General features: G+C 54.1%; 1 protein-coding gene across 1 annotated transcript; it reads right to left on the bottom strand.

Moving 5' to 3' along the window:
• Positions 1–13,763: 13,763 nt before the first annotated feature.
• On the bottom strand, positions 13,764–17,163 carry LOC100835934 (putative receptor protein kinase ZmPK1). Its single transcript, XM_003566295.2, has one exon. It carries the CDS (start codon positions 16,571–16,573, stop codon positions 13,973–13,975), a length of 2,601 nt encoding a protein of 866 aa, XP_003566343.2. The 5' UTR covers positions 16,574–17,163; the 3' UTR covers positions 13,764–13,972.
• Positions 17,164–17,526: the final 363 nt, after the last annotated feature.

The raw sequence follows: 17,526 nt of genomic DNA, 5'->3' as shown, positions 1-17,526 counted from the left end.
TTTCTTGGATGGCTATTCAGGATATCACCAAGTCCACATGGCCAAGAAAGACGAAAAAAAACCCAGCTTCATCACTCCCATCGGCACCTTCTGCTATCGTAGGATGTCTTTTGGTTTGAGGAACGCCGGCGCAACTTTCCAACGCCTCGTCAGCCTCATTCTCAAGGAACAATTGGGGAGGAACGCCGAAGTGTACGTTGATGATGCCGTCATCAAAAGTCAAATTGCAGGAACTCATCCCAAGGACCTGCAGGAAACCTTCGACAATCTCTGCAAGTACGGCGTGAAGCTCAATCCGGAAAAATGCACATTTGGAGTTCGAGGAGGGAAACTCTTAGGCTCCTTTGTGTCCCAGTGGGGGATCGAGGCCAACCCGGAAAAAATTCGGGCCATCCTGGAGATGGAACCTCCTCGCCCGTCAAAGATGTGCAACGCCTGGCAGGAAGAATGGCGGCCCTAGGACGATTCGTCTCCCGGTCAGCCGAAAAGGGTCTCCCTTTTTTCAAAGCCCTGAGGAGCCTCAACAACTTTGAGTGGACCGACGAAGCCCAAAGGGCCTTCGAAGAGCTCAAGACCTACTTGTCGACCCCTCCACTTCTCATGAGCCCAAAACAGGGGGAGCCTCTGCTTCTATACCTCGCCGTGACCCCGGTCGCCGTAAGCGCAGCGCTCGTGAAGGAAGAAGATGGGTCACAACGCCAGGTGTACTACGTGAGCGAAGTCTTGGGAGGAGCAAAGGGTCGATACACCCAGATCGAGAAGATCGCGTACGCCCTCCTCATGGCCTCTTGAAAGCTCTGGCATTACTTCATGGGCCACACCATCATGGTGCCAACTACCTTCCCACTCAAGGAAGTCTTCGGCAACAAGGAGGCCACCGGAAGAATCGCCAAATGGGCAACAGAATTGGCACCTTTCTCGTTGAAACTCACGGCGAGAACGGTCATAAAATCCCAAATCCTAGTTGACTTCGTGGCCGAGTGGCACGCTCCACCAGCCTTGCCCGAAGAAATCACATCCAAGACCGAGCTCCCCGAACCACATTGGACAATGAGGTTCGACGGCTCTAAGCGCCTCGATGGTGCGGGGCCTGGGGTTATACTCATCGGTCCCGAAGGCAAGATCTTGGAGTACGCCGCCCATCTTGACTTCAATGTCACCAACAATATGGCAGAATACGAGGCGCTGCTTCTCGGACTTCGGCTGGCCAAGGCCATGGGAGTCCGATGCCTCCTCATCCAAGGAGACTCCCAACTGGTGATAAACCAAATGGACAAGTCATATCAATGCCTTAATGAAAGGATGAAGAAATACATCGAAGAAGTTCGCGAAATGGAACGGTATTTTCCGGGCATGGAGGCGCGGCGCATTCCGTGAGGAGAAAATCACCTGGCTGACAGGTTAGCCCAAACGGCCGGTTCCAAAGAACCGCTGCCACCCAGTGTATTCTTCGAAGTAATTCGCGCCCCATCCATAAAGGAAGACGCCGACACCCTTGACGAAGCTTCAAAGACCAGCATGGTTATCGACGCTCCACCCTATTGGATGACACCGATTATCCGCACCTTGAAAGGCGAGGTGGACGAAGAAGCAGAAGGCCCAAGCGCCAAAACTCTGCTCGCAAAAGCAAAGATGAACGTCCTCCTCGACGGCATCCTATACAAAAAAGGAGTGGCTGCGTTGCTTAAGTGCATAACTCCTGACCGGGGAGCCGACCTCCTCCTAGAAATCTATTCAGGAATATGTGGCCACCATCTTGCGCTGTAACATCCCAAAAATTTCAAATTCTTACATGTGCATTGCATCCATAAGCATCATGCCACAATTGCATATTTGAATTCAAATTTGAATCACAAAATGCTTTAAAAGATTTTATTTCAATTTAAACCTAGGGTTTACACCAATTTGAGCTTTGGATCTTCAAACCAATAGGGTTTATTTATAAAAGGGGTTTATTGCATAAATAAGCAATCCCATAATTTTTGGATAATTATTTGGAGTTAAAAAACTATTTTATTTAAATAGTTATATAGCCCTAAAGGCATTTATAGGGAAAATGTATTTTTTATATATTTTATTTTGACGGGAAATTACTCCCAAAAGTTGAATCATGATAAAACATGATTTTACAAATTTTCTGGAATTTATTTGGGCCAATTTGGAGTTCAAAATCAAAAGATATCAAAGAAATGAGAAAATGGAAAAAAGAAAAGGCTAAAAGAAAAAAAGGGGAAGAAACCAGACCGGTCCGACCAAATGGGCCGAACCGGCCCAGCTTCACCCGCGCGCGAACTGGACCGAGCCGGCCCAGCCAGCTGCGCGCGCCTGAGCCACTGACGCGTGGGACCCACGCGTCAGGGTCGTCCCCTACCTTGGGCAACCGCCCGCGATCTCATCGTGACGCCCGCGCGCCGTCGCCGCCGCCATCGCCGGGATCTCCTCGCCCCATCCCTTATTCGAGACCCCGAGCGCGTCTTTTTAAAGCCCTGAGCCTCCTCTCTCTTTCCCCCATCCTTGGCCACCGAATCGTGCGTCCACGCTGCCGGATTTCTCCCCGAAACCCTAGCGCCGCCCGCCGCCGTTTTTCCTCCGTCGCTGACGAACCAAGAGGTCCGTGCTCCCATCTTCCGCCCTCTCTTCTTCTACTTCTTCGTGCGCTTCTTTTGACGCGCGCCGTCTCCGTTTTCGTGGACCGCAGCCGTCGCCCGTAGCTCGCTGGAGTTTTGCGGCCGCCCGCCGCCTCGTCTTCGTCCTAGGCAAGCGCACCGTTCGCCCCGAGCCTCGCCAAGCCCGTCTCCATCCTCGCCAGGCCGAGCCGCCCCCGACGCCCGTTTCCCCGAGCCGCCAGCTTCGCCGCCTCCCGTGCCGCGCCGCCGTCTCCTCCTTCTCCGACGAGCGCCGCCGCCGCCGGTAAACCCTAGACCTCCGCTCGTCTGTCCGATCCAGATCCAAGGGCTAGGATTAGATCCCGTGTTTAATTTTAATCGAGCCGGTACGCACCAATGAGATCACGCCACGTGGCACTTTAGTAGAAAATAAAATTTTAATCCCGGAAGTGATTTAAAGGGCACTTTTGCAGAAAAGCCCCTGTATCTTCAAATGCTTATAACTTTTAAACCATTTAGCCAAATTTGACAAACTTTACCTTTTTGAAAAGCTCTCAAGCTATAGAATCGTTTGGTACTGTTTAAATTTAAATTTAAATATTTGAATCACAACCAATTTACAGATTAGGGTTTAATGCCATTTAATTCATAACTAATTAACTAGAGATCCTTTTTAATTGAAACAAGTGTCCAAAAATTTATTTTATTATCCTCTGTCCATTGGGACAGAGAAATAAATATTTTGAATTAAATAAATTGGCTGATGCCAATAAAACCTTGTTTTAGGGTTTAAACTCTAGCTTTTGCTTTTTGTTTTTAAACCCTAATGCATGTGTTTAATTACCAATGCTTAGGACCAGTTGATCACCCGAATAAAATCAACCCAATCATGTCACATGTTTTGGATTGCATCATGGCATATATCTCTTCTTGATTGTGTTGTGTGTTTATGTATGCATTATTTGTATTTGATTAGTTTTCTCGAAGAGCGAACTGTGTGATTGCGAAGAGTGTTTGAATACCAACTGCTATCAAGGCAAGTTCACTTTGATCATATCCTATTATTGTTGTTTTAAAAATACTTATGCATTAGAGTTGGTTTTTTTAGAAATGTATTGATAGGACTATTACTCGTACTTATGCTAGCTATGACTTGACCTATTAGTGATAGGATTTCCTTCGCCATTACCCTTCCACCAATTGCCATCATAGGTAGTTGATTTGCTATGCTATGTTAGTATACGTGGAAGGGAACCTCAATTACCTTTAAACAGTTATTATGAAGTATTTTGGAAACCCGGCAAAAACAACTTTAATGAACCATCCTGGGTGGGCTGCTTTGAGGAATTGGAGATGTATGCGACGTCAGGTCCATTTCTATGGGTCCATTTCTATGAGTCGTCTCACCATTTCTATGGGAGCGCCTGCGTCGCAAAAGAGGAATGCCACCCGGGGTAACCAGAGATTGGACTACTTTCCTGTTTAGTAGCTTCCAGTACAACCACATAGTATTACGGGCTCTGCCAGGATGGATGTAAGAAATATGAACCCGGATCCGAGGTGACATCGGTATGTAACAGTGTGGGTGGGGGCGCGTCCCTCAGGTGGTCTGGGGAATTATGTTCTGAAAATTCCTGTAGTCGATGCCGTTGCTACTCTACCCTGAGGACAGCAAGGGATTAACATGTCGATTTCTTGTGGGGAATGTGTACAACCTCTCGAGAGTGTCAAACTAAGTACTTAGCCGTGTCCCCGGTTACGGACAATTATGAGCGACTAGATTTGGGGCCTGTAATTCCTAAGAAAATGAATGGATTGAACTGGGTAGGAGCATTGATGTATCTACTCAATGTGCCTAGGTTAATAGGAGCATGGGTGTTTCTACCCCGTGTTCAATAGAATTCAAAACTATTTGTTTAAAAATGATAGGATTGAACAATGATGCTTTTATGCAAATAGCCAAACCCCACCCATCCATATACTGCATGTACATTGTTAGGTCTGTTATAACTTTCAGGTGAACTTGCCAATACATTCAATGTATTGACCCCCTAGTGGCTGCAACGTTTAAATGTTGCAGGTGAACCAGGTGAAGAGTGAGGTACGAATTGTTAGGGTTGCGAGTTTACATTCCAACATGTTTCGACTGTGGAGTTGTTATGGGACTCCTGTATCTTCTGCCTTCCGCTGCAAGATTTTATTTTCTGTTGAGCTAACCCATGAGGTTATGCAATATGTAGGGTACTATTTAATTCTGGATCAATACGATGTAATATACATTTGACCTTTGTATCTTGATATTACATCGTGAAACCGTGTGTGCTAGCGAGTCGATCTAGTGACTAGCACTGTAAGCACAGAAATCGAACCTTGTAAGGGGGGGATTGCTTCATGCGCCAAGGGCCACCGCGGCAAAAGCCTTACGCCAGGGATTCTATTGGCCCACCATGGTGCAAGACGCAATCACCATATTGCGGAAATGCGAAGCTTGCTAGAAAATGGCTAAGTCAATCCATGCGCCCGTGACTTCCCTGAAGAATATCCCGATAACATGGCCATTTGCACGCTGGGGAATGGACCTCCTCGGGCTTTTCCCTGCATGCAACGGGGGCTGCAAGTACGTCGTGGTGACGATTGATTACTTCTGCAAATGGATAGAAGCAGCGCCGCTCGGCAAGATCACGTCACAGGCCGTTCAATTTTTTTCCTGGGAAAACATCATATGCCGATATGGCATCCCGCGAGAGCTAACCGTGGACAACGGCAAACAGTTCGACTGTGCGGAATTCATCAATTCTGTGAATGCCTTGAGATCAAGCTGCACTTTCCGTAGCTTACCCCAAAAGCAACGGCGCATGCGAAAGGGCAAATGGATTAATCCTCCAAGGACTCCGCCGAAGGGTAGAGCACACGGTTAGCAAAGCAAGGGGAGCATGGGGAGATGAACTTGCTAGCATGGTCTGGGGCATACGCACCTCCGTAAGCCGTTCCACAGGCCGAACACCATTCTCTTTGGTGTATGGAGCCGAAGCAGTTCTTCCCGCCGAGGTTGAGTTCCGCTCGCCTCGGGTCGAAAGGCTCCAAGAAGCCAACCCAATGGCCTTCATCAAAAATGAAAAGTATCACAAGACAGCCGTCGATCTTGTGGAAGAAGCTCGTGACAAAGCTCTCATGAGGCACGCCGTCTACGAGCAAAGCGCAACACGCTTCTACAACACAAGGGTGCGCTGAACGAGCCTTCTCCTAAGGAAATCTCGTCCTGAAAAAGAATGTCGACCCAAAGCTCCAGCGCAAACTCGACCCTAAATGGGAAGAACCGTACCGCATCGCCACAGTATTGGGAAATAGTGCATACCACCTCAAGAACATGAAAGGGCAAAATCTTGTCCATGCCTGGAACGGCGACAAGCTCCGTCGTTTCTACGCCTAAGGAGGATCTTCAAGGGCAATCCTTGCCGCTCCCAAAAGGAGATCATCAGCGCCCAACCGGCCTCTTCCCTACAAAACTTCAAGAGATCATCAGCGCCCAACCCGCCTCTTCCCTACAAAACTTCAAGGGATCATAAGCGCCAACGAGGCCATGTCTACATAAGACTTGTAAGTGCCCATCGGGCCATACCTTAAGACAAAGAAGCAAGGATGAATAAAGCAAGTCCTTGAGGAAAAATTAGGAGTGACATGAGACACTCACACGACTCATCGTCGTAAAAGAGCCGCTGCCCCTGTGCCGCTCATCGAGGAACGTGAAAAGGCCTCCGTTGGCCTGAGCATCCTCTAAAAATGTCCACGAACATAGGTCGCTACTAGCGACTTGTTCCTTGGTGGATCCTAGCATGCCTTGAGGCCATCCACCAAGTAGAGCCAAGTCCCCCGAGGGCCGGAAGCTCCTTAAAACGCATTTAAGAGGAACCGTAAATAAGCGAGTTATGCATGAGCTTACTTACCTCGGAGAACCATGCTACCCGTGTGCGAGACGTTGCGCGCGGGCCTGCATAATAGTAACCGGGTTAAGGCTTCATAATAATCGCGGGAAAGCATAACTTCCTGAAGTTTGAATTGGGAAAATTCCGCATGAAATTTCTCGAACGGCAGGTCGAAGTGTCCGGATCACTACCGGCATATCGATAGCGACCCTCATAAGGGTAGTAGGACCCATGGCTCGTAACCATGGCCTAAGGCACCGAAGCCAAGTCGTATCCCAACGGCGACAGCAATTGATGACACAAAAGTGTAATCATAGCGAACGATCGTGAGCTGTATAAACTGAGGAAATATAGTAGTTCACAAGAAGGAAATATAGTACTCCGAGAAACACATGTTGAGCCAAGTTAACATTTCCGATAATGTCGACTACATGGTGAAACATGAGAAATACATGCTGAGCTAAGCTAACATTTCCGATAATGTTGACTACATAGTGAAGCATGAAACACAACAAAAAAGCTGCCTTACAACCTCTACCACTAAAAGCCTAAACATGCTGGCCATGAGGCTAAGTCAAGTGGAGATATGCAACATCGCATAAGTAAGCAGCTGATGTACATCACCACCTCCGAGGGCAACGAAGCTCATGCCTCACCATCACCTTCCTGAAGAGCGGGCTCAAGGCAATGCACGAAGCTTCGAGCCCGAGCGCGAAGAGGAGCACCCTGGTCCGCCAGAAACCTCTTCGCCCCGTGAGACATCTTACCCTCAAGCCCGCTCATCTCGGCACCGTCGTCTAGGACTGCCGCAACGCCGATGAAACAAGTCGAGCACCCGTACTCAGGAGGCACTTCTTCACGGTAGGCTCGATGAGCTCCACCTGGGAAGTAAGCACCCTGCTCGCCTCATCCATCGTGCGACACGGAGGAAGGTCCGGCTGGGAAACGCTCCTCAAGCAAATCATCGTCTCCCGAATCTCGGTGGCCTGAGCAAGCAAAAGCGAAACCACCTCGGGACGACGATCCGAAGGAGGGCGAGCACGAGAAGCGAGCATCGGGCCGTCACTCGCTGCAGCCAACTCCACCTTGAGGGAAGCAGCCTCCGCTCGAGCGTGCTCCCTATCAAGGTTGGCCACCACCAAGTCCTCCTCAACTCGACGAGTCTTCGCAAGCTCGTCTGCCTGGCGCTCCTCAGCAAGCTGAGCCCTGGTCTCCATGGCTGCGAGCTCCACCGAAACGCGGGAAAGCTCGGTCTCCATGGCCTCGCGCCGCACCCTCTCCGAAGCCAACTTGCTCAAGCCAAGGGTAGACTTGGACATCTCCATGTCCAAAGCGGCAGAAAGCGCCCCCACCTGACTCTTGAGGGCAGGAAGGGCAGGAAGACGGAGTTAGCCCAAAAGCAAAACCGAAGGACCGAGGGAGACATGTCACGGACGCTCACCAGCTCCAGTGTCACGAGAGGGTCTCTCACCCCATCCTCGGTCGTCGGAAGCTCTCCGCCCCTCGCTTGAGTCGGGGGCTCGCCCTCGGGAACCTCGGGTGCCGCGACCCTTGTACCTGAAAGCAAACCAAGGAAACCATGTTAGAATCTTCAAAGAAGATCGACACCGCCAAGGAGAAAGGCACTCACCTGAGGTAGGAGCATCCTCCTCAGGACGCTCGCGACCAATGGAGAACACCGGGACACCCGCACCGCTCGCACCGGTCGACAACTCCACCATCGGGAGCCGAAACCTTGTCTCGCGAGTGAAAGCCTCAACCTCATGCCTCGAAGGAGGAAGCACGTGCTCAAGTCCAATCTTCCCCTTCATGTGCAGGTCCAAGGTCACCATCAAACGGGATCCGCCGAATCCGCCGGGGCGTAGTCGTAAGAGGGAGAAGGAGTCAGGGGAGCCTTCCTCTTGCATCCGCTCGACGGACGAGGTACCTTGGGGACAGGCGCAACAGGCACCGCCAGGTCCAGCACCGCTGTCCCCATCTTCACCTTCCCGCAGGTGTCCTGCAACTTGGACCCTACCGCCAGCATCGACGATGTCGCCAAGCGGGAGTAGCGATCGCCCACTCAAAGGAGGCGCCCGAACTTTAGATCCTGTCGCATTGGCACCATCTTCCCGAAGCACTTCGCGATGATGTTGTGACATCCCCCACCGCTGATCTTGGTCTCGTAGCCACGGTGCTCCGGCCCGCCGTACGGACCTATCAGCTGCGCAGCCCACAGCGCCGCCCCCTCCTCGGAAAACGTCGCTGAAAAAAGACAAGCCAAAGTTGTTAAGTACCTCCGCAAGGGAAAAACAACCAAGGCTCGAAAGGAAAAAAGAAGCGGCACTCACGTGTGGTGACGGCATGCGGAGGACGGAAAGCCCGAGGAATCCGAAGCTCGGACCTCCGACGACTCCTCATCAGGAGGTCACGGAAGCTCCTCTCGGCGGACACCTCCTTGATCTTGGTCACCTTCCAATGGTCAGTCGACCGAAGCTCGCCGGGGTGCCTCCTTGAGGCCTCCAGCCCCGAGTGTCGAGGAAGATCATCTGAGTGTCGAAGTCGGGTCTTCGAAGCCCGAAGGAAAAACCACTGGGACTCCCACTTGTCGAACAGCTTCACCGTGCTCATCCCCGGCATGAGCAGAAGTCATCTCCAAAGCTGGAGCAAAGCCTCAGGTTCACCGAACCAAAGGCGCTCAAGGTAAAGCCGTCAGGAGTGAGCGATTCCCTCACCTCCACGGTGAAGTAGAACAACAGCAGCTTCATCGAAGGCTCCTCGTGAAGCGCCGTCTCGCACAGCCAACGGAACACGTTTAGCTTCACAATCGCCGAAGGGTGAAGCTGGGCCAACTCAATGCCGTACTTCTCCAAGAACTCCATCAGGAAGGGGTGGACGGGCACACACAAACCGGCATGGAACCAAGCCGAAAACACCACGATGCACCCTGGACGCCACTTGTGGTCGAGCTTGTACTCCTCCCCGTCGGGCAAGACACCGTCCCCCTTTGGAAAGTATCCCGCCTCCTCCAGCTGGACAAGGTCCTCGGGGCTCGTCAAAGACTGGAGAAGGTAGTCGTGAGCCCAACCGCCCTCCATCGGAGCCATCGGGACCACCGGAGGATACCCACGCGGACGAAAGGCGACCTTCTTCTTCCTCGACGGTCGGTTCGCCGCACGCTCCGCCGCGGAGCCCTTGGACGCCCCCCTCTCGGTCAGGACCAACCACCTCACCTACGCAAACAAAGATTCAACAATGGTTAGAAGGGATACGAGAAAATATTCAAAGGGATTAGCAAAAAGAAAAAAGAAAGGGGGAGCCAAGCTCCCTGGGCCGCTCAGCCCGCGCGGGTGCAGGAAGGAGGCCGAGCCTCCCAGCCTTCGGTCGGCCCAAGAAAAAAAAGAAGCTCGCGGAGTGTTCAACGCAGTGACCGCCGCGCCGCGCGTGCCCGCGCCGTGCGCGTCCCGGCCAAGCGCCCGTGCCGCCACGCGCCGCACCCCCTGCCGCCGCGCCACCCGCCCCCTGCCGCCGCCGAGCACCTGTGCCGCCGTGCCGAGCGCGTCTCGGCCAAGAGCCTGTGCCGCTGCGCCGCGCACACCCTGCAGCAGTATCGCGCGTCCGCGTCGCGTGCCCCGCGCTGCTGCGCCGCGCGCGTCCGGACGCCCTGCCACGCGCACTCGCGCTGTGCACGCCCTCGCCGCGCGCCCCGAGCCGCTCTGCCGTGTGCGCGCGTCCAACCACAGTACCACGCATGCACTGAAGGCGCTCGACGGAATGCCTCAAAGGGCTCGCTGGCGCCCAAGGAAACCAAACTCAAGCGTGAGTGCCCTCGCCTCACCTTCACACGAACAAGGAAGAGCCGGCCGGCGTCGAGGGTCTCCCGGGAAGACTTGAAGGCAGCTCCTACACCTCTCTCCGAGGGGCCTCGCGCGCGCGCCTCGTCCCCACAATGCCTCGACGATGACAAGCCTCCGCAGCGGCTCCCTAGCAGCCAAGACGATCGCCGTAATGGCCAAGGCGTGGCTAAAAGCCCCTACAACCACCAAGCCCCGAAGAAATCTCGGACGCCGCCGAAGGAGGCTTCGGGGCCGGAGAAGTCGGACAAGGCCGGTGTGAAGCTCAACCACTGGTCCTTCGTTCCATTTTATAGGCCTCAGGGGGTCCTTGGCATTCGGGCCGGCCAACCCAAGCTCGACACATCGCCGTCCTTTGTCACAGTGCATCAAGACAAGGAGGAGGAAAGATGGGCAAGGGGAACACCTCCTTTCCCCAAAAGGAGACCAGCCTAGCCAAGGGAGGGCGCCCCCCCACGCGGGCCCGGCGTCCCGGCCGAGCCGGCGTCACCGCTGGTGACAATGTCGTCTGCGAAAAGGAAAAGGAGACATCGGTCCCTCGTCCTCCCGTACAGAGGAGGAAGATGACCGAGGACCATCCGATCCAGGGCATCCCTCCGTCCGGAACCGTTCGATTTCACTTAAGTGAAATCTGAACCGGTATCAGGCCTAGGTGGTTCTTGGCCCAGCAGCAGCCCATGAAACCAGCCCGTGTAAAACAAGAAAAAAAAAGAGGAAACCCGCTCGCGCCGCCCCAGAAACCAGCCCAGCTCGTGCCCGTAGCGCGCGCGGCCGGCCAAGCCAGCCCCCGCGGCCGGCTGGGGTGCGGGAAATTTGCAAATAAGCCCATAAATTTGGGGAAATAACAACCGAGCCCTAGGAAATTTTGGGGAGACCCTCAGGGTCCTTGATTTTTGCAAAATGGTCCCTCGGGACACCGGTTTTCTCGCCGAGAGGCCCCTAGGGTCCCGGTTTTTGCTGAAATACCCCCCGAAATCCGATTTTTTTCCAAAGAAAACCAACGAAGGCATGGAATCTCCTCGAAAACAACTCCAGGGCTCCTTTTTTGCAGGAAAGCCATCGAAGTACTATTTCTTCTCGCAAACAGAAGATCTCGGGAGTCTCGCATCGAAGGTTGATCCGAAGGCATTCTCAATGCCTCCCGCTCAAGGGGGCTACAGTTGTAGTAAAATAAAACCCTTATATGGGCCGGGCTGTAAATCCTACGTGGCGATGACCAAGTCAACATTTTGCAAGCGGGAGTCAAGACGCCTACGTGGCGCGGTCAATCCTACGTGGCAAAGGAAGACTAGTCAACGAGTCAAGCCTATTATGCCATGGTCAAAGGGTCAAATGAGCTAGAGTAGGGGCAAGAAAGGTGTGAGGAGTGGGCCCTTAGTCCATGGTGGACCATGGACCAAGTCCTACTTTTCTCACATGGTGCACACAAAAGTTATGAACCAAAGGAGCTACTTTTACCATTTTGCCCCCACTTTTCTCTCTCCCTCAAGGGTAGCCATGGTCATTTGTCATGGACCCCTAGGCTATAAATACCCCCCCCATGGGGGCATGTACCATTCATTCTCACTTGAATAAACTCAAGGGGAGAGGGCTAGAGAGCCGCTTTGAGAGGAGCTCTAGTTTCGGGATCTCGGGAAGCCTCGTTCGGCCCGAGCCCGAAGGAGAGGGAATCGGGTTAGAGTCTTAAGAGTATCTCGACCTCGCTACTTGGGAAGCCTCGTTCGGCCCAAGTACGAGGCGGCCCCTTTCGACCTCTTGCTAAGTGATTCGGGGAGCCTCGATCGACCCGAACGCTTTGGCTAACGACCCCCTCGAAGCCTCTCCTAACATAGGACTAAGTCGCACCCGCAGGGTCGACCGAACCTATTCAAAAAATATTGACGTGTCAACTTGTCCAAGTGTACGACAACTTTCGCTATAAGGCCGGCGTCACGCCCTACTTTTATACTCGTACTTGTGCCATCGAGGTTTGGCACCCCTTACTTCAATTGTTGTCGAGAACAACAACATTTAATGTTAACACCATTATCAAAATAAGCTTTCACAAAATATATAGTTTTCGTTATGACAAATATCCAACGAGAGGATCCAAAGCTTTTTGTTGTTGTTCTTGACAACAATGAATAAGAGGTGTCGATGCTCGTGGGCACAAGTGCGTATATAAAAGTAGGGCGTGTACGCCGGCTTTACAGTGAACGTCACCGTATACTTGGACAAGTTGACATGTTGATATTTCTTTAATAGGTTCGGTCGACCCTGTGAGTACGACTTAATCCTATGTTAGGAAAAGCTTCGAGGGGGTTGTTAACCAAGTGCTTGGCCGAACAGATCTTCCAAGACACTTTTAGCGAGAGATTCGTCAGAGCCGCCTCGTACTTGGACCGAACGCGCTTTCCAAGTATTGAGGTTAGGATACCCCTTCTCCTTCGTGCCCGCGCTAACCAAAGTTAGCGTGGAGACTCGAAACTATAGTCCCCTAAAAGGTTTTCTCGAGGCCGGTCGACGTTTAGTCGAAAGCGGAGCTCTAGAGAAAATGTTAGGGAGAGCACTCTAGCGCTCTTTCCTTGAGTTTATTCAAATTGAGAGTGGATGATACATACTTACATAGGGGTATTTATAACTTAGGGGTCCATAACAAAAGTGCAAGGCTATCCTTGAGAGAGAGAGAAAATTGGAGGCAAAGTGGTAAAAGTAGCTTCTTGGTTCATAAATTTTGTGTGCACCAAGTGGAAAATGTAGGAGTTGGTCCATCCTCATCTCAACATTTTTATTGGCCTCTACTCCACCTCTTTACACACTTTTTACCATGGCATGTGAGACTTGACTTGTTGAATTTCTTTGACCGGTGCTTTGTTGGCATGACCGTGCCTTGTTGGCGTCCTGACCAGTCTTTGAAAATGTTGACAAAGGCATCGCCACGTAGAATTTATGGCCCGGCCCATATAAGTATTTTATTTTATTACGACACTTTTCTTTTTATAAAAGAGACCTGAAGCTAACGTATGTGATCACTCTATTAGATGAAAACATATATGCAAACTCTAAAGCTAATTCGTGTCAAGTAAAATAACGTTGCAAATTTGATGTGTGGGCAAAAAAAAAGAGCCACTCCTCCAATGTACTGAATCAACATAGAAAAAATGACGATAAATCTTGCCGAGACCATCAGACACATCTCAACAACCGCGTCATGGCCGGTCCGGCCATTGGCATCGGACCGTCGCCTCGTGATCTCGTGTTTACCCTATCATCTTTTTCCTAGTCTATTTTCGCTATTCGTGGTGCCTTGTATATTAGGCCCCTAGTTACACTTGTTGTAACTCAAACACTTGATCTTTTGCTAATTACAGGTCCAGTTGTAATCAAACACGCACACAAATTCGACACATGCTTGTGTTCCATAAAATTTTCAACTTAGCATTTGCCATGTTTCATTTAATTTCTCACTTAGCCCTTGCTTGCTACAAGGGATACAGGCGATTTGGACATAATTTGCAGTTAATTTCCCTAAGATTGCACACTGTGATTTTGGACTAAAAGTGCAAAATTAGTGGAAGGTCGTCTGTTCCAACAAGAGCATGTCAGTGATGCAGATCACCTTGTGTGCTCATCATGCGTCCTCGACAGAAACGAGCGCCTGCACGACGGAGCTCATGCTGGGCCGCCGGCTCCTATCCTCCTCCAAGCACGACAAGGCCACCCCGACCACCGCCCTCACCTGCGCGCGGCTAAACTCGCCCGCGAGCCGGCCGTCCACGAGACTCTCCACGCCTGCACCAGAACGCGTCATCTCGCGCACGGCCGGGACGTCCGTGTCCCGTCCACCTTCATCGTCCGCGCCCTGCAGCCTGGCCCCTCTCACCAGCTCCAGCAGCACGACGCCGAAGCTGTACACGTCCACCTTGTCCGTCACCGCCACGCTCGTCACCCACTCGGGCGCCATGTACCCCCTCGTCCCCCTGGTCCCCCGCGACGACATGTCCTTCGTGGGCCGGCCGGATGAGGGTCCGTTGTTGCCAACCCGATCCAGGAGCTTGGCGAGCCCGAAGTCGGCGATCTTGGGCTCCATGTCCCGGTCCAGCAAGATGTTCTCGGGCTTCATGTCGCAGTGGACGATCCGCTGGAGGCACTCCGTGTGCAGGTAGGCCAGCCCCCTCGCCACGCCCACCGCGATCCGGAACCGCTGCCTCCACCCGAGCAGAACGCCATTGCCGCCGCCCTCGAAGAGCCCCGCGGCGAGCGAGCCGTTCTCGACGAGCTCGGACACGAGGAAGCGGCGGGCGCCGTGGGAGCAGCAGCCGACGACCCTGGCCAGGTTCATGTGGTAGATCTGGCCGATCGCGCCCAGCTCCGCCTGGAACTCCTCCTCGCTAATCCAGCGGCGGCCGCTCACCGTCGTCAGAGCCTTGACGGCCACGGGCCGGCCGTCGTCGAGGACGCCCTTGTACACGACGCCGGAGCCGCCGCGGCCGAGGACCCGGTCGGCCGCGAAGTCCCCCGTGGCCTTCTTGATCGCCGCGTAGCTGTACCGCCGGAAGTGGGCCGTGAGGAGGATGAGCTTGTAGCCTTCGTCCACGGGATACACCGGCGAGGAAGAGGAAGCCGCCGTCAGCGGCCCGTTCTTGGAGAAGAAGAGCCACCAGCCCAGCCCGATCGCAGCGGCTTCCACCACGAGCAAAGCCGAGAGGAAACCATAAAGGTACGGCCACACCGGCTTCGCGTCAACGGCGTTCTTCTTGCTCGACGCGTCGGAGACGTTGACGAGGACGACGAGCTCTTGGTCGTTTGGGGCGCGGCAGCCGGTGCTGATGTTGTCTTCGTCGATGGCGAGGCCGGCCCCGTGTGGCTGCCATTGGTGGATGCGGAACCCCGGCACGTGGAAGTCGGCGGGGACCTTGATGTACACGGTGCCGGTCAGGCCGGGGAAAGTGCGGCCGTTGAAGAGGACGCTCTTGAGGTAGCACTCCATGTCGTGCTCCTTGTGCTGGAACCCCACGCACGCGCAGTTTTCCATGCACCAGCGCGTGCACTCCGCCAGCGGGAGGATCTCGCCGGCGTTCAGGTCGTAGCCCCAGAAGTCGCTGTGCGGCAGGGCCACCAGCTTCGTCCCCCTCGGCTGCCGCGGGCACAACTCGTGCGGCTGTAGCCGGAACGCCGGGCGGCAGCCCCGGCTCCAGTCGCGGGTGTCGGCGCGCTCGTGGCCGGGCGCGCACGCGCACGCCGGCGCCGGCGTGTAGAGGCACACGGCGTTGGCCCCGCACACGCCGTGGATGGTGCACGGGTTGCCGAACGCCATCCACGTCACCGCCCACGTGGCGTTCTGCAGGCTGTAGAGCCGGAGGTTGCCGTCGGCGTCCAGCGTGAGCCTCCTCATGACCTGGCCATATTCTCCGGTGGCGACGCCGAGGTCGGCGGCCAGGAAGTTGGCGTTGTCGCTGGAGAGGAAGCTGCCGCGGGCATCCATGGCGGCCACGCGGGTGAAGTTGTAGATGCGGCGGTTGTTGGCGACGTAGTTGTTGTAGGGGTTGGGCCAGTAGATGCTGGAGAAGTTGCCGTTGTCGTAGAATAAGGAGAGCATGGCGTAGTCGCTGAAGCCGAGGCTGTAGTAGCCGGAGCCGGAGGAGACGAGCCGCGTGGTCGCCGTGAGCCGCTGCGTCGGGAGCAGCGTGTCCGTCGGGAAGTCGAAGCTCTGCCACAGCGCTCTCCCGGCGGCGTCCTCCACCACCAGGTTGCCGGAGTCACGGAGCACGGCGCGGGAGGCAGCCGCTGCCGTTGTTGAGGAGGCTGAACTCCACACAGGCTCGCCGTTGAAGTCGGTGAGGACGAGCGGGCCGCCGCGCTTGTCAAGGGCCACGCGGGAGCCCTGGCTGTGGACGGGGTGCGCGGGGGCGGCGGTCCAGACCACGGTGCGGTTCCTGGCACGCGCGAACCAGATGGAGAAGGTGAAGACGGTAGGGGAGACGGCGTAGAAGCCGCAGGCGAAGGCGCCGTTCGGCGACCGAAGGATGTTGGTGGCGTGGTCTTCCACGGCGATCGACGCGCCGCGGGCAAGGCTCTCGCGGGCCGCTACCACGGCGGGTGGGCGTGGCAAGCTGCTGGCAGTGAGCAGCACTAGGAGAAGAAGGAAGCAGCTGGGAGGTGCCGGCGTCATGGCATCAGTAGCCAGCTTAGGATGTTGGTGAGTTGGAAAGTGAACAAGATTACTGTTCATGTGTAGTTAATGACAATTCAAGTCAACTGCTCAAAGCACAAAGTCAGAAGCTGATGAGAGATAGAATTTTCTTGGGAGATAATTACTAGTTCGGCATCAGTAGCAAGATTAGGAATTAGGATGTTGGTGAGTTGGACCGTGAACAAGATTAGTAGTACTACTGTTCATGTCATCATGTGCAATGGCAAGTCAAGTCAACTGCTCGAATGCAAAGTGAAAAGGTCATGAGATAGAACTTGCTGGGAGATAATCAGGCTTCCACAGTATTTTAGGAAAAAAGATGAAGTGGCACTGCAGTTATCGTAAAACTAGGAAGAGTCGATTCTCATGTAGAGAACGATCTTTAGCTCGTATCCCAACACACGCATTAAATTTCTCGATCCCGTGCGGACGCTGTGTCTCGTCCCTTTCTCCCCCGATGTGGTCTGGCAAAGCTGCAGCTCCCCTCCACCTGATGTACCTTGGCCGCCTCCGCTCCCGCTTCACCTGCTGCTGCACCCTGCCCGCATCTGCTTCCCAGCGCACTCCATCTTCGTTGCCACCGCCGTCAAAATCGCCCGCTCCGTCGACATCTCCTGTCCGCTGCCCCTCTCTGCCACTGGACGCGGAGACGGAAGCGAACGCCGCAGAGGGCACGGCTGGGCGTGGAGGAAGCGGATGCACGTGGTGCTGGCGGAGGAACTGGCCCAGGCGCTGCGCTGGCACCGGCCTCCAGCAGGCGCCGCCGCAGACGACGACGTGCGTGTGGGCTGCTACTGGAAGAAGGCCATGACTGGCAGCTTCGCCAGGGTGAACAGCGAGGTCGTCGGGGGCGCCGCCGCCGGGCTGGACGCCGACGGGATGACTCACGCTCCCGGACCGTGGGGGTCCTCCGCCTGCTGCATCCTCCTGAATTTCTACGGTTCATGGCCAGCATTCTCCAATTTCTGATAAATTTCAGAGTTCTTCCTCTT

This window comes from Brachypodium distachyon, chromosome 2 (assembly GCF_000005505.3).
Source record: "Brachypodium distachyon strain Bd21 chromosome 2, Brachypodium_distachyon_v3.0, whole genome shotgun sequence".
Classification (NCBI taxonomy): Eukaryota; Viridiplantae; Streptophyta; class Magnoliopsida; order Poales; family Poaceae; genus Brachypodium; species Brachypodium distachyon.
The sequence above is the reverse complement of the archived record's forward strand: the minus strand, read 5'-3'. Positions and strand labels throughout refer to the sequence as shown.

What these genes read in the sequence shown, in the direction of transcription:
- LOC100835934 (XM_003566295.2), bottom strand. Translation starts at nt 16,573, where the DNA reads ATGAACAGTAATCTTGTTCACTTTCCAACTCACCAACATCCTAAGCTG.